This window comes from Heterocephalus glaber, unplaced genomic scaffold (assembly GCF_053883595.1).
Source record: "Heterocephalus glaber isolate CG9 unplaced genomic scaffold, H.glaber_assembly_v1.0 deba00001497, whole genome shotgun sequence".
Lineage (NCBI taxonomy): Eukaryota > Metazoa > Chordata > Mammalia > Rodentia > Bathyergidae > Heterocephalus > Heterocephalus glaber.
The window spans coordinates 2095983-2113580 of NW_028258320.1; the positions used below are offsets into that span (position 1 = coordinate 2095983).

General features: G+C 40.0%; 1 protein-coding gene across 4 annotated transcripts in view; it reads right to left on the reverse strand.

Annotated features, from left to right (window-relative positions):
* Btbd9 (BTB domain containing 9) overlaps positions 1 to 17598 on the reverse strand; it is a 438873-nt gene that overhangs the window by 81487 nt on the left and 339788 nt on the right. For all 4 annotated transcript variants that reach the window (XM_021259885.2, XM_021259883.2, XM_021259886.2 and 1 more), the window contains exon 8: positions 12493 to 12682. In XM_021259885.2, the coding sequence (XP_021115544.1) occupies positions 12493 to 12682 (190 nt within the window). The remainder of the gene's footprint in view (positions 1 to 12492; positions 12683 to 17598) is intronic.

The following is a 17598-nucleotide window of genomic DNA, read 5'->3' on the forward strand; positions in this document are numbered from 1 at the left end:
AAAATACTACAGTAAAAACAAAAACAAAAACAGGAAAAAAGGGACTTTGTACATAAGAACAGTTATGTACTGAATAATATACTTTAAATGAGATATTGTATAGTATGTGAATTACATCTCAATACAGTAAGTCCCTGACTTATGAACATTTGAGTTGCAAACTTTCACAGGTGTACTGTACAAGACTCACTTTGTCAGCTTACGAACAAATCTGACTTAGGAACAATTCTCTTGGAATTGGACTCATTCCTAAGTCAGGGACTTACGGTAAATTGTTTTCTTTTTTTATGAAAACATGAAATATGGATAGTTGCAAAAACTTCCAAAGCAGGTGTGAAATGTCAAGCAAAGGCAGGGTTCTGAGACAGAGCTATTGCTAGATGAGCTGATCCATTACTACGGTCAACCAATTTATTAGCCAGTCTTGCTAGGACTCAGTTCCACCTAATAATTTTGACCAGAAGTCAGCTGGGTAGGGCTTCAAATAAAGCTTAGGCTTTTCCTAATGAAAAAGGATAGACTTTGCTGGTAGGCCTCTTCATCCTTTATCCCTTTTCCTGTCTAAATACAGACATGATAGTTAAAGCCCTAGTAGGTATCTTGCCTCTGTGGGGCAAAAATGAATGTGGAAAAGACCAAGAAAATTGCAGAGCACACTACATTGCAGAACTATGCCCCTGCAGGTTTTTTGTTAAGTGACACCAAAACAAAGACAAAAATTATACAAAAAATTAAAAAATATATTTTAGAAGACTTTCTCAGATTTTCTGTTAATTGCAGCCAAATTCAACCTGAATTCAAATTCCTTTGGAGCAACAAATGCTAGTAATAAAAATAAATGTTGTCAAGTCTTAGTTGCAACATTTAACCAAAGGGTCTATACTATAGTCTTAGGAAATACCAGTGGGTTGAACCAGGAGATGCACTGCCTTCTCTCACTTTCTTTCCAGGAACATAAGAGGCTGTAGGATCACAAAACAAATTGAAATCTGAGCTGGAGTTTCAGCATGAGTTGCCATACCATGTTCACACATGTTCACAATGAAAAGAAAAAGAAGGCATCCAAACCAAACTTTGGTTTCTTCATCTCCTAAACAAAGACAGTGAGAACAGCTAACACTCAAGAACTACTGTAAGCCAGGCATGGTAGCATACACCTGTAATCCTAGCACTCTGGGAAACTGAGGCAAGAGGATCTCCAGGTAGAGACCAGTCTAGACAACTTATCAACTTAGTGAGATCCTGCCTTAGAATAAAAAATTAAAAACTAATGCCCTGGGATCAATCTCCAATAGTGGCAAACAAAACAAAACAAAACAAAAAACCCTGTAAGAGACAGAAACCAAGAGAAAAATAAGCCATTTCTAAACATTAAATGGTATGGAAAACCTACACCATCTTGGCTGGTGTTCTGTTACAGTAAAAGAATCATGTGGCTGATAATGTCATAATTATTGAGGGACCCGGTTTCAGGCATCATTAAGGTAGAAGGAAGAAGGAGAATCTATACCATTAGGTCTTAAGAGCAGCAAGGAAAGAAAATCCAAGGAGAAGTAAAAGCATACTCTGCATTAATCTATGTAACCATATCCCTTATACTGAATCTGATACACTGTTGAAAGATACAATGCAGCACAAAAATGATGCCTCAGCAAGAGTTAAGCTCCCCAGGATCCTGGAGAATTGCTGAAGTAAGTCCTTGTGGGGCACCAATGTAGCCATCATCGTAATTCTTATTCCTAGGAGAAGGATGCAGAAATGGAGGTGAACGGGGGCAAGGCAAGAAGAGGCAGCGCAAGACTTTTCCTTGGTCTTGGCTCTTTGGCTTGTTTCTTAACTAGACACAGTACGTAAGGATACTTTGGTCAAGTGCCTCTGTGGTTACTAGGTGAGGGAGAGAGTGATAGACAAAAGGAGATACACTGACAGGAAAGACAGAATAACCAAAAACATCTTCACAATATGATGAATTTGGGCTCATGAAAGGAAAAAGCCTCTGATTAAAGGGTACTTGGGGAATATGAAGATTTTCTAAGATCGATTACTGCTTTGGATTGATTCAAAGATTAGTCTTAAGTGCTGTGATCTTTTATCAGCTTTCAGAATAGCTTTATTCACTTAATACTTAAAAGATATACGAAAACAATTTGATGTTGTGACAGTTAAGCTGGACTGTCAACTTGATGTGCTGCACAGCTGCCTAGGAGATCAATAAAGCACTTCTGAATGTGTCTGAGTGGGTTGTGGAGGTGTGACCTTAGGTACTATATCTGGTTCCTGGCCTCTTTCTCTAAGGTACTGTTCCCACACTTGGCTTCCTGACCACCATGAAGGGAACGGCTTTGCTCTGCCATACCTTCCCACCATGATGTTCCTGTCCTAGAGCCAGCCAATCATGGATGAAAACTTCTGAAACTGTGAGAAAAATAAGTCTTCCTCCTCTAAATTGTATACGTTGGATATTTAGTCCCAGTGACAAAAAGTTGACTAATACAGAAAATTTGTACCAAAGAAGTGGGGTCATTGTTGTGAATATATACTTATCCACGTGATTCACAGGTCTTTGGAACTGATTTGTAAAAGTAATCTGCAAAGGTTTGGAGATGTAGGCTAGAGAAAGCCTAAAATGCTGTAAGGAGAGCTTGATGGGTGATTCAGGTTGGAGCTCAGAAGTCCAGAATGCTGACAGGAATATGGACAGTAAAGATCAGGCTCATGAAGTTTCAGTTGGGAACAATGACTCCACTGGGAGTTGGACTGGAGGCCATGAATGTTATACTCTGGCCAAAGGGGAAAAAAAAAGGCTACATTTTACCCATGTCCTAAGATACTGTATGAGGCAGAGTTTAACAGTCATGAGCTAACTGATCTGGTGGATGAAATTTCTTTCTTTTTTTTTTTTTTGGTACCGGGGATCAAACTTGGGACCTTTCATTTGCAAGGCAGGTGGCAGAACCACTGAGTTACATCCCCAGCCCAGGTGGATGAAATTTCAAGGAAGCCCAACATTCAGACTGTGGCATGGGTACTGCTGGATGCTTTTAGCCAGATTTATAATGAGAATTAGGAACAAAATGCAGAGCAGAAATATTTGAAAAGCCAAAATTTTGCCCAGAAAGCAAGAATGTGTAAAGTTGGGGCCAAAGAAGGTGTGGCTACTGGCATCATTAAAAAGAAATCAAGTACTCTGAGAGAGAGACAAGAAAAAAGATGTCTTTAGAGCATTTCAGAAATCAGCAAGGCTCCATCCACAAGTTGAAGGGTGCAAAAGTATAAAGTTTTCACTTGAGAAGAGAACTTCTGGGCTCCAGGAAGGGACACCTAGGGAATTGGTTTCCTGACATGCATTTCACTGTGTTTGGCCATCTGGGCACTCAGAGGTAGCCGCAACTATGATCCAAAGGGACTGGCTCTGCTTGTGCTAGCAGCAGATGTGGGTGTTATCCCTACCATGCTGGTTTTACCAACACGTAGAATGCAAGAGTTGTAGGGTAAGCAAAGTTTCCATCTTGATTTCAAAGAAAGTTCTGGGAGGCCAGACAATGTGCCTCTGAGAGCGGAATGAAGGAAGCTGTGGGAATGAAGTTAAAGGTGCAGTGGACACCCTAGCAAGTCAGATGCCAGGGTGTAGAACATCTGCTGTGCAAAGCCACAGGCACAGCTAGCCCAAGAGAAAAGCCACATGGGCTGCAATTGGCAAGGCCATAGGGATGAGGCTGCACAAACTCTCTGGAACTCACTGCTTGCCATGGATACTGACATGGAGGTACAGGTCTCAATTTTTGCTGTGCTGAGTTTCAGTCTTATTTTGGTTCTACTCTTTTTTATCTCCCTATTCCTCTCTTTTGGAATGGGAATGTTTCCCCTATATCATTGTATATTGTGACTATGTAGCTTGCTTTTTGAATTTTCTGGGGTTTATAGCCAAGATTTTGCCTTGAGTCTCTGAAGAGATTTTGACTTTGACTTCTGAGCAATGTTTCTAGGCTCCTGAGTGACACCCCAATCACTCAAGAGAGATAAATGATAGCCTATAAGTTTTTGGTTATATGGTGATAGTTATAACATGTTAGATGGAACCATGACTTTGTGTTTATTTACAGAGATTAAGTATGACTTAAGAGATGTGTTTGGGTGTCAAGTTGACAAGGGTAGAATATGACAGTTCAGCTGGATTGTCAACTTGACTGGCTAGGAAGCCACACGGGATTAGTACAATACACTTATGGGTTTGTCTGGGTGGGTCATGAAGGCATGACCTTCAATACTATATCTTTTCTCTGGCCCCTTCCTCTCTGGCCCTGTTCCCTTGTTCTGCTTCCTAGCCATCATGAAGTGAGCAGCTTTGCTCCACCATGCCTTTCTTCCATGATGTTCTTGCCTTGCAGCCAGTCAATCGTGGACTGAAACCTCCAAGGCTATGCGCAAGACTAAATCCTTTCACCTTTAAATTGTGTATATTGGGTATCTGGCCACAGTGATGAAAAGCTGACCAATATAGGTATATCAAATTTGTAAAAGTTTTAGTTTGCTGCAAGTCCTATGCTTCTGCTAGACCTCATGAGAACAGCCACATTTCTGTAACCCTGTATGGCCTATCCTGGGAGCATCAATGTGCGTGACATCTGCCAAAGCAAAACCACAAGAGGAGGCTCCTGATATAATTACTAAACATATGTTGGTGCATGAAATATTGGGTCAAATGGGGCAGAATCCTCTGTAAAAATGTCTTCTTGATGGGTTAATCTTGAAAACTAAAAGGATTTTTCTTTTCATATATCCAGCTATATTTTATGATGACTAGCTGTCAAGTTCCCCAATCACTCAAGAGAGATAAATGGTTGGCATGTGAGGTAAATCACATAAACGCACACATTTTTTTTTTTTTGGCATTTAACCTTTTCTGCTTTTCCGAAGAACATATGAATTCTAGCACCTCTCCTGTATTTTTCACATACAATTTAGTTGTCATAGTAATACTTTCTGATCTTGAAATTTTTCTAAGATGAAACTGGCCGAGGCCTATTTACCATACCCCCAGACTCTGTATCTGTTTCTAGGCTCCAGGATTTTTGGCCCCTTAAGTGTTCACACAGTCCAGATTCCAGCATATATAGGGAACCACAGATATGATTCCTTGTTCTATAATTTTACTGATAATCAGAACTCTTACGTCTGAGGGCGATAAGAAGACTTTAGTTTGATGCAGAAAGACTCAGAGAGGAGCAACATTTAGTAAATAAACCATGGATCAGTGAGACAAGGAAGAATTCCTCGGTTCAGGGCTATGACAGGAGATGCTCAGCATGACTTATACGAAGCAAATTTTGTAAAATATCTCTCCAATTCTGACTAGAATTATAGGCAATCTTAATCCAAGCCAGAAGGGTCATATATTTAGAGGTTTGCTATATTCTTCAGACTACAAAAATGAAATTTCTAGCTCTCTAGGTTGTAAAGGAGGCTGTCTTAATGTAAACAGATGTGCTGCTCACTTGCGCAGCACTCAGACAGAATGAACAGAAGAAGAACGGTACGAGTGGGACAGGCATCCTTACCTGTGTTAATGTCAGCACCTAATTCCAGAGCTTAATCTCAGTCATTTGCTGGTGGTGCCAGATCTTCAGCAGTTTCCTCACATACACTCAGATCAGAAACACTGAGCAAATACGACGGTCAATTTAGTTGATAGATAGAACTCCCTTTAGTTGCACTAACATCTTCTGTTGTCAGTTCAGTCAATGAGTGTTTATTGAGTACTTGCAGCACACAGTTCCATACTAGGCACTTGGAGTCTGCTGTAAAGATCCAAGTCCATCACAATATTAAAAAAATCAGTCCCTTCAGTCTGAGATTACCCGTGGCCTTATTAAAGATTTAGGGCAGTACAGACGTAGAAAATACTCAGATAATTGTAAACCATTATTTGAGCCATTAGCTTCAATTCTTCTCCCTACCCTTATTGACTAAGCCTTCACTTGTAGCTATTAAGTAGGAAACAAAATATGAAAAATAGAATGGTCCGATTCTTCACTTTTTTCTTGTCCACATCTATCCTTTGGGAGAGAACTAGATGAGGAACAATTTGGCAGGGTGGTAAGCAGGAGGAAGAAGAAAAATAGAAAGGGACCTCAGTGGTTCACAAAGTGAACAGAGAATCTAATGGTTAACAGCTACACAACAGTGAAAGTGGCAGAGGAACCCGGCATGGGCTTCACAGTTCACAGAGAAAAACAAATAGCCTGAGGATGGATAAGGACCACAGTGACATATGTAATTCTTCTTCTTTTTTTAAAGATCAACTTGGTATTACTTTTTTAAAATCTATGTTTAATAACTGCAAAACAGACTGACTTGTGGTTCAGACATTCTGTGCCAGATGATCTTTGATAAGAGCGAGAATTGCTTTTTCCTGTTACAAAACAAAAAGAGCTTCATCACCGCAGATTAAAGTGATTATGAATACCCGTAAAGGACATACTTTGGACTAGATCTATTTTGTTCTAACATATTGCGTTTATGCATATTCCAACTGAAAAACTAAGTATTTTTGTGCTGTTAACCCCTTAATCCTCATAACATTATCATTGGATGGGGGCCAAAGGAGGTCACACAAAGAAGACACAGGGACCTCAACTCGGCCCACTGAGTAGGTTCTTGACTTCTGAATTTGAGGATGTGTCAGTGAGGCACAACGTAGATTTACTTGGCAGAGGTGGTGAAGGGAAAACAGGAAAAAGACTCCAGCCTGACTAAGTGGAGGGGCTCACTCTCATGGAGCTCAGATTGGCCTGCTCACAGAGCATAAGGGCAGACTGCACGGAACAGCCAAGGTGGATCAGGGTCTGGTCAATCATTAGCCTAGTTCTGTTTGCAGAACTCCGAAGAAGCCTCATGGCTTAAGGGGCAATTTGGTTCCCAGGAGTTGATTATCTTTGCTTGGGAGGGGAGGGGCTGCCACTCTTGCATTAGGGCATAATTCCTCTTGCTGTTGGAGGGCTGACTTCATCATGGGGTGGTTTGCCCGGCTCTACTTTTCCTGGAGCCCAGGTGAGTAGAGGTTTGGAGACTTCTAGGCATTGCCAAAGAAGTGCCTGGAACTGGACATTGTGAAAATTAACAGTCAGATGTCCCTGTAAATCCTGAATATTGCTTTAGTTATTCTTCCACTGGTGTCCTCAGTCTTGAAGGGGGATGAGATAGGCTAACAAATTTAGGGCTAATGAATCTTGTGATATAGACACTTGTTAAGTAATTAACAGGCCCATGTGCACAGCTGAGCAGAGATCTGACCCAAAGTTTTAAGGTACTAAGAGAAGCACATAACAAAGGCAGAGATGCCAAGCTTCACTGTGCTTTTACTTACCATTGAGCATCTGCAGATTCAGCCTCTAAGTCCCCCCTACTGTCTTATAGGGACTGGCTTATTTAACTGCAATTGCTGGCACTGTCTCATCTTTGGACAGCCTATTTGCTTACAATTAGACTTGTAACTTAAAATATTATAGATTTTTTACTTACACTGGTGCACATATCAATTACAAAACCATTATTTTCAAGCTAATGTAAAAATTGTTAATTTAACTGATGATCTTATAATTAGGGTTTCAACAAAGTGCTGTCATTTATTAATTTAAAAAGGCTGGTGATAGTTGTACTTAATGCATAGCATATTTGATTTCTCATCCTAGCCTATAACACTTAAAAGGATATCATGATTAGCAAGTAGAAAGATAATCAGTTTTAAACTAAGATGACAAAGGGACTATAAACTAAGACATTAGGTAGCTTTGGTTAGTTATTATGACTCTACCCTGCTCTTTTTATGTGGTCAGGCCTCTGAAGAGCTCCTGTTATTTAAATTTTACTGTTTTTAAAATGGCATGGAAATGATACAATTACTACTCAATTATCCACTTTTAGGGAACATTCCAGGTAATTTCTTTCTAAAATAAAATGAGTAAATTTGGCTGTGCCTATAAACCTAGCAACAACAAGGACAAACTCCTTTATTTCCCAGTTATCTGCCTTGGGAAAGAGAAGAGATCTAAAAGATGGAGGAGATTTCATGTTAAATGCTAAGAACCAGGAGCAAGGGAGGCCTGGAGTGGAGGAGATGCTGTCTAAAGGCATGAAGGGCTCCCATCTGTCTCTTCCTTTTCCCTCCCCTCCTGTTATGGTTTATATCTAGGTGTCCTCCAAGAGTTTTCTGTGCTCATAGCTGGGGCTTGTGAAAAGTGAGTGAATCACGGGGGCGCCACAGCTAAGTGTGCCTTAGGAGGTGGGGCCTGGCCGGGAAGAGGTGGCCGCTGGGTTCGTGATATGGAAGGGTTTGTCTCCCCAACTGGTCTCTTAGCATCCTGCTTCCTGTACACTATGAGGCAGGCAGTCTTCTTTAGCTCAGGCCCTTCCAGCATGCTGTTGGGCTTGCAAGGACTGAAATGTCTACATTCCGAGCCAGTAAACCAATAACCTCTCCTCCTTTAAATTGCATGTGTTGTTATTTTGTCCCAGTAATGAGGAATGTGACTGGGGCACTTCCCCTCCTTTCATCCTGTGCCACTAATGAAATGCTGGGAGGGGGAGGTAGGGGGTGGAAGGAGTATGTGCTGAGAACAAGAGACAACAAAATATCTCAGGGCTGCCACCTCTCAAAATCTTCCATGGTCTCCCTTTTTTTCTCTCCCTCCCTCTGCTCCTGCAGTGTGCTAGGCAAGCTCCTGCCCCAGGGCCACGGCACTCTGCGCAGAGCTCATCTTGAGGTTCCCAGGCATCTTGCTCTTCCCACCCTCCAGCTCTGCTCAAATGTCTTCCTTCCCGACCACCCAACCTAACACTGCAGTCTCCCTTTCACCCTCCCTCCTGATTTCCCACAGCACTTCCAAACTCCTGACATGCTACAAATGGTGTTTACTGTTTCGCCCCTCAGCCCACCAGAATGTCAGTGCTGTGAGGAGACCAATGTTTACTTTGTTCATTCAGTGCAGTAATCACCACTGCCTACAACAGTGCTTGGTATGATACTGAATGAAAATGAAGGGACAGAGAGATGGTCAGAGACCAAGTGACTCTCTCCAAGACACTCTAGGGGGACTGGGCTCCCACTGACCATGGTTAGGCCCAAGTGGCTCTGCTTGCCTACCCAGGTACAGGGCAAACTCTCAGGAAAGGAAGAAATGCTTTCAGTGAGTGAGAACAGCCAAGCAAAACATATCTTATCCACAAAAGTTATGTGCTCTCTTAGGAATAAATAATGCTATGATCATGATAATTCATGCTTGACATCCTTGCTCTTGAAGTCACAAATCAGAGAAACTTGAATTTTTGGGGGGTACTGTGGATCGAACTCGGGTCCTTGTGCTTGAGCAACAGGCGGGGAAAACCACTGAGCTAAATCCCCGGCCCAGGAACTTGAATTTTTAAAGCCTGAGTAGCATGTGAGCAGGCCTCCCCTCAGAGGGGTAGGACAGGAGTTTCCAAAATTTCCAGCTCTCCACCCTCCTTGCTGGGGAAAGTGTTAGGCGTGGCTCCATAATGCTCTCCCTGGAAGTGCTGATTCACAATTGCTGGGCTGTTGCAGATACAGTGACTAGGAAAGCAAGTCAGTCATCACAAGCAATAGAAGCCGTGGGTCGAATGTCACTGACTAATCAACCTGCCATTGGTCAATTACCCATCCCCATGAAGAGGTGCCACTGATCTGGTTTCCTATCAATAAATGTCTATCTGGGTACATCAGCTGCTGGTAAGTACAGCCTGCCAAGATATCTAGCGTTGTTCCACAGGCACTGGTGCCTAGGAAATCTCTCTCCTTTTCTCTTAATAATGTCATAGAAGAGGCAAATGCAGTTCCTGACAACATAATGTTAGTTTCACTGAGACGTGTCTCTTTGAATGCGCAGCTAGTTATACAAAGCTTCAATTGCATGGATTTTCTTACTAAAAAAACAATAGCTGGGCTGAAGGAAGTTTGGAGGCTTCATACTGTGCTGAGATGTACAATTCTGCTGTTGATTGTGTTCCTGCTCATCATCCTCCTCTCTGAGTTAGGAAAAGAAAAATTGTTTGGGGAACCATTTTCACTCCACATTTAAAGAAAACCAAATGGGCACTGGTTTCTCTTGCCTTAAGCCCTCAACACATTTTCCCGGAATCAGATTCCACATCTCTGATCTCTGGTAAAGCTAGGGGCCAACATGGCCTTGTGCCATGGAGAGCCTGTTTGTTTCTGTTTGAGCTGTCACCCTGGCAACAACCTCATGAGGTCCTTGATGGATCTAAAACTGTAGATTTCTTACTATACCTACTATAATTTCCCCTTCTATCTTGACAGACTACCTCATTGACACATTCAACCTGTCAAGAAGCTTATTCTGAGTTGTCATAGGCTTTATATATTAGGCAAGGCAGGGAGGAATCAGCAAGTAAACAATTATACTACAAATGCTGTGACAGGAATTATATACAGAATATATGGGATATACACAGAATGACTGGGATGGTTGAAGGGAGATGTCTCAATAAGCCCAAGAGATGACTGAAGACTAGACAAGCATTTCTTAAGGGTGATGTCTAGAAGCAAGAATTAGAAGAGTTGGGCCGGGGATTTAGCTCAGTGGTTTCACCGCCTGCTGCGCAAGCGCAAGGACCTGAGTTTGATCCCCGGTACTGAAAAAAAAAAAAAAAATTAGAAGAGTCAGGTAGGGCAAAGTGGCACATACCTCTCATCACAGGTACTTGGGAAGCTGAGGCAAGAGGACCACAAATTCATGGTTAGCCTGGACAGGTTATCAAGACCTTGTTCCAAAATTAGGGAAAAAAGTGTGAGTGTGGGGAGGCTAAGGATGTAGCTCTATGGTAAGCATGAGGCCATGAGTTCAATCCTCAGTACAAAAAAAAAGCAAGCCGTAAAAAAGGGCAATGAGAGGTAGTAAGAGGGATAAGCAATACGAAGGGCATGATCAAAGATTTGAAGGCATGGGGGCAAGAGAGGGCAGGACTCATGCAAAAACTCTCAAGAACTCTCAGGAGGTACAGTACATGTAGGGTGGAAGGTGGTGGTGGGAGGAATATCAGGTAAGTGATGGGAACACTGAGAACATTAAAAGAGAATGGGTAGAGCTACTAAGTTGCCCATTTGCTTCAATCTTCATTGGCAAGAAGACTGGCCTTCAAATTAGACATGGCAGAACAAACATGATAAAGAGAAAATTGAAGTCCCAAATAGGTGAAGTGAAAGAAAGAGTATCTAGTCAATTTAAATGATTTCAAGTCCCCTGGCTCAGATGAGTTACACCCCAAGCCTGCTGAAAGAAATTGCAGATGTAATCTCAGAAACATGACTGGCAATCTTTAAGAAATTGTGGGGACTATAAGGAGTGCTAGAAGACAAAAAGGAAGACAACTGTTTTCCACAATTTTCAAGTGAAGAGGGTTAGATTATCATGGGAAATATACAAACAAGTTTTATATCATCTATGGCAAAAATCCTAGAATAGCTTATTAAACAGATGGTTGCTGAGTAGTCTTTAATGCACACAGCTGAGAGAAAGGAAGAAGAGATGTTGTTTGTGCTTTGGAAGCATTTTATTTGTACTAGTAGTTTGTTTGGACTGGTTGTGGCTGGCCTTTTCCCCCTTCCTAAGCACAAAGTAAGTTATCTTGGCCTGTTCTCTGAATGAAAAGCTTCTCTATCTCTGATTGGCTGAGATGCTTTGATTAAAAGAGGTTGACAATTTAAATGAAGAAATTGACAGTTTGAAGCAGCCAAGTAGTCCAGCATCAATTCTTGGGGGGTCTGGGGAACCAGTAAGCTGCATTAGCCTAAACATCAACAAATCTGCGCCCATTAGGCGCCTGCTTGTCTCATTTTTGTGTTAGTTTGCTCTTTGTACAGACTGCCTTTAAAAAGAGAACAAGAGGGCCAGGGATTTAGCTCAGTGGTTCTGCCGCCTGCCTCACAAGCATAGGGTCTTGAGTTCGATCCCCGGTACCAAAAAAAAACCAAAACATAATCCTATAAATTAAAAAAAAGTTCCTTTCTTAAAAAGACAAAATTGAATAATTTAAAAACTCAAACACAAAGGTCACTAAGAAGATTTTAACTAGGTTTCATATTCACATCTGTTCTGCTCATGCAGAAAATCATTTATTAAACTTGAGAATGATCTTTCATTCTATATAACCTCTCTTGACATGATCCTGTATCTCTAACAATATAAACTGAAACTTGAGAAGGGGGTAAGTCATCTTAGGGAAAGGCCCCTTACCTACTCCCCCTACAAGTCTAATTCTGGTGCATCTTCCTACCAGAAAATGCAGACAATTACCTGATATCCCACTGTTCTTCTCCTTTCCTCTCCCAACCCCTTCCTGATATTTATAGCAAAACAGCTGCATTTCTTTACTGAACTTATGGAGGTCATCATTTGCCAAAATACAATTTTCATGGTAGTTTCCATTTTAAAACTTATGAATGAGAAGGAATCTTACCGTATTGACCCAATCATGTATGGCTGTGCCAGTTGAACCACAATTGCACCACTTCCTAGCTGATGACATGTGTAGCCAGAATCCCAATCGTAATTCTTGGTGTCCCCATTCAGCAAGGCATTTCGGCTCCGACTGACTCCTTCAATCACACTGGCACAATCGGCAATCGTTGCAATATTCTCTGTGGGAACTGTGAATCCAAACATAAGATTTGGCATCAAGATAAGAGAAGCCAAATATATCCCAATAATATGCTCAGCACAAAATTAATTAATTACTATCTCATGTCAACAATAAAAGGGAAATTAGAACATCTTAGTTATCTTAAGATATGAAGTTTCTATACTAAATAATGAAAAAAATTAAACCTGAGGTTGGAACAATCCAAACTATATGTAGCAATTAACCCTAAAGTACTTTATTATAAAGAAACATGATAACCTATAAAATGTAGAATGGAAAAAATTGAAACAAAGCTTTTGTAAATAAGGAGGGGAAAAGGGTTCTTGAAGGGAAGGAAAGGGAACAGTAAAAAGTAAGAATCAAGATATATTACATACAGGTACAAATTCCCTATAATGAATGTGATCATTAGGTACACTTAAAATATACCAATAAACAATAAAAAATGGAGAATGGACAAATACATTGTATAATATTATTACAATGAGATACTTCACAGCCATTGAAGACAGAGAGAGAGAGAGAGAGAGAGAGAGAGAGAGAGAGAGTGTGAGAGTGTGTTAATTAGTTGTTGGAGGCTGAACCCAGGTCCTCATGCATGAGCAGGTGAGCTACATCTTGGCCTAGCAATTGAGACTAATAACCTATAGCTATACACATATGTTGGGTAGAAAATTCATAAATTTAGAATTCTAGAATTCATAAAACAAAAAACTAATCCAGGACACAATATCAATTTCTTTTCAGAATATACAGTTGGCCTCAGCCATGATTCATTTCCTTTTTTTGTTTACTATTCTGTGCACTGCAACACATATGCTTTTCCTTTGTTCATGAACTGATATATCTTGAAAAACCAGCTGTGTTTTGATTCTGAGTCTCTCTATACTTCAAGTCTACATAAACCAACTCTTTTTTTTTTTTTTTTGTACCGGGGATCAAACTCGGGTCCTTCCACTTGTGCAGCAGGCGACAAAACCACTGAGCTAAATCCCCGGCCCCATCCAGCTCATTTTTAACGTCAAGAGCTTCCACCAAATGGTGGTTCTCAATATGATAGAGATTCTCTAAACAGTAAGAAGAGAATGATAAAAAGATAAAGCCGTCTTAAGTCCCTAGGGTCTTTTTTGTGTATTTAAGATATTCAACCATAATCTACCATTTTCCTTAAATATTTAGGTTATTTAACAAAAAAATCTATAATGTTAACCTGCTATACTTTTCAGACAGCATATTATACTCTCTGAAAAGGGAGAGGGTGAGCACCGAAACACTTCCAGCTTTCTAATGATGTTGAATAAATGATCTTACACATATCTTCTAGGTGATGGATTTATTTTCCAAAGCTGGACAAGACCTGTTCATAAGCCTTCATCTCACATCCTTGACTTACTGCTCTGCTCTCTGAAGATGAGAAAAGAAGGGAGGGAAGGAGAAAGAGGATGGATTTTCTGGTGACAAATCTCTTGACTATGAGGCTCAACTCCAACATAACAAGCAGAACACTGGTGATACTTCCTGTGAGGATAGTTTCCTGTCAGAAAAAGGGGCTCAGAGAAAAGCTCCCTATGACTTTGTAACACACCAGAGGTAAGGACTAACTACAGAGGCCAAGTTCTGACACCTCAATCTCCCAGAAAAGAGGTGTTGCCCTGTAATTTGGAAGAGACAATTTAAGGAAGAGGCACAGGATGCACAGATTGAGCTGAGACAGAAGACAATACTCCAGGCAAGCTATGCCACAGTAACAGACAGCACCCCTATCCTTAGTGGTTCAATGTAGCACACATTCATCTTTCACTCACATTTTTTATTCGATCAGCCAGGTGGCTCTGCTCACTGTATCACTCAGGGACTCCCGTGACAGAAGCTTCCCTCTGACATGTTTCCTCAATCACAGCAGCAGTGGGAAGAGAATGAGCCTGGCTTTGGCTCTTGAAATAACCCCTCAAAGTAACATGTTTCTCTGCTCACATTTCATTGGCTGACACAAGTCATGTGGCCTTATCTGACCTCACAGGGATTGAGCAGAGCAGAAAGAGCAATCCTGCTTTGTGCACAGGAGAGGTGACCCAGAATAAAAAGGAGTATTTGCTGAACAATATTAATATCTCCCAAAAACATTAAGTCAGGATAAAGGAACATTCAAAAAAAGATAAATCTGGTCGTTTGTTTAAAGCATATAAGGTATTTTAATGTACCAATGTTCCAAAATGTATGTATCTACTCTCATGCTGAAGGACATTTAGGTTGTTATCACCATTTTATTATTACAAACAAAAGGGTCTTATTATGTTTCTAGGTATTGTGGCTTATATCTAGATGTCCCCCAAAGCCTCATGTGCTCATAGGTGGGGCTTTGGAAGGTGACTGGATCATGGATTCGTTCACTGATGGGTTCATAGCTAAATACAATGCTGAGAGGTGAACCCTGGTTGGAGGAGGTGAATCACTGGGGATGTGGCCTGGAAGAGTCTCTCTCTCCCCTTCATCCCTTGATGTCTCTCTGCTTCCTGCCAACGTGTCAGGAGCTACGCTCCTCTGCCAGGTCCCTATGCCAAGCCACCTGAAACTTTTACAAACTGTGAGCCAAAATAAACCTTTCCTCCTCTAAACTGTGGGTGTCTGTACTGTCTCAGCAACAAGAAAGTAACTAAGGCACTGGAGATATATATTTATATATATATATAAATATATATGTGTACTGTATATACATACAGTATATACACTGTATGTATAATATAGTCAGTATATATGTATGTGTATATGCATACATATGTATACATACTTATACAAATATATATTCATACATGTATTTATTCATAGCTATGGGTTACCTTCAACTACCATAGATCTTACCCAAATACAAATTATCTACCCAAATAACTAAAACTTTACACTCTCATTTCTCTATATCTTCACTAATTCTTGGTAATATCAGATAGATAAATACGAAAAGATATGTAAGTGTGTGTACATCTGTGTGTATGTGTATGTACATGTGTATGTGCATGGGCATGTGTGTTTAACAATACTAGGGTTGAACCCAGGGCCTCTCACAAGCTAGGCAAATGCTGAACCACATTCCCAGCCCATTTGTATTTTGGGACAGGGTCTTAAGTTGCCCAGGCTGGCCTTCACCTTGTGATCCTCCTGTCTCAGTCTCCCCAGTAGCTGGGAATATAGGTGTGTGCCACTGTGCCAGCCCAAATGTAGTTTGCATCACTACTTTTCTTAAAGTTAAACATACCTCCCAACTCCCAGAGATCATTCTCCACCTCTCTTCTGTACACTGCCAATTTTTTTCTTTTGTCTATTTTTCTATTATCCTTATAATTGATTTGCAGGATGCCAATTCTTTGTAGATCAATATACTGAGATGAAATATTTAATCTTTTCCTTTACGATTTTTGCTTTTTCTTACTTGTTTAGAAATTCTTTCCCCTGTCAAATCCATAAAGGTATTTTCCTATATTTTATCCTGAAAGTTTTTGGATTTTATTTTCACATTTGGTTCTTTAATCTATTTAGAATTTATTTGTGAGATAGGGATTATTTTCATCTTTTATTCATAAGGATGGCCAATTTCACCAATACCATTTAATTAACACTCCATCTTTCCCCTGTTACTTTAGTCACCTATAAAGTTTTTGTATATATTCGCATCTCTTTTTAAGGTCTGTATTCTGTTTCACTGTCTGATTTGCCTAGTTTTGTGCCTTAACCATGCTGTTTCAGTTACTATAATTTTACGGTAATATTAAAATCTTCCCACCCTCTCCTTTCCCTTTTTCCTCCAAATTATCTTAAGATATCCTTGGTTCTTTTGGGAAAAAATTACATTTTAGGTTTTCAAATATATCTGACATGAAATTTCCATAATATACCCTCTTCATTCCAAATATTGTTTATTTGTATCTTTTTTGTTCAATCCTATACAGGTTTGTCTATTTCATTAGGGCTTTCATAGAACCACCTTTTTTCCCCCTTTATTTCACTAAATTCTTCTTTTCATTATTTTTCTTCCTTCTGCTTCTTTGGATTTATCTACCTCTCCCCCTATTTGAAATGAATGTTTGACTCATTAATCTTTTTCTTGTCTAATAAATATGCTTAAAGATAATACTGTACATACTTCTAAGCTTTGTTTTCCATTATCTTCAAGTTGTAAACACTGTACAATGTTTTAGAGTTCTGATTAGATATTACACAGAATGTCCCTAAACCTGAGCTTTTCTGATACACAGTATTTTAAAATATGACCATTTCTAATTATTTTCTAATTTCCATGATTTTTTTCCTATTCAGATGTATGTTTTTAACTTTCCAGGCTTTCTTGGTTTTCTGAGTTTTAAATGCAATGTATACAAAAACATATAGTCCGTACAATTTTAACTTTGTAGGAAGTGAGATATCTATTCATTTGAGAGGGTATGGTTTAATTTCCATGTGTTTGCAAGATTTCTGTGGTTTCTTTTGTCATTAGTTTCTAGTTTCATTGCTCTATGATCTGCTAATATGTATGAGATAGTTTCAATTCTTTTGGATTTACTTATGCGTGTTTTATGGGCTAGCATGTGGTCTATTTGGAGAAAGTCTCACGTGCTGCTAGGAGAATGTGCTGTCTGTTGCTGGGTGGAACACTGCAGATATCTATGAAGTCCAACCTTTCAAAGGTTTGGTTCAATTCTAGTATTTCCCTTTTTTTGTGTCTAGCTGATCTATCTATCTGTGATAGCAGGATACTTGTGAGTTGTGATTTTTTTTATCTATCTCTTTTGTCCAGTAGTGTTTGTTTTATGAAGTTGGGGGGCCAGTGTTTGGTGCATACAGTGGTACCTCGGTTTACAAACACTTTTTTTGTTTGTAAACAACTTCTTTTGTTTAGTTTGTTTGTGACCTCTGCATCGGGGGACAAACATG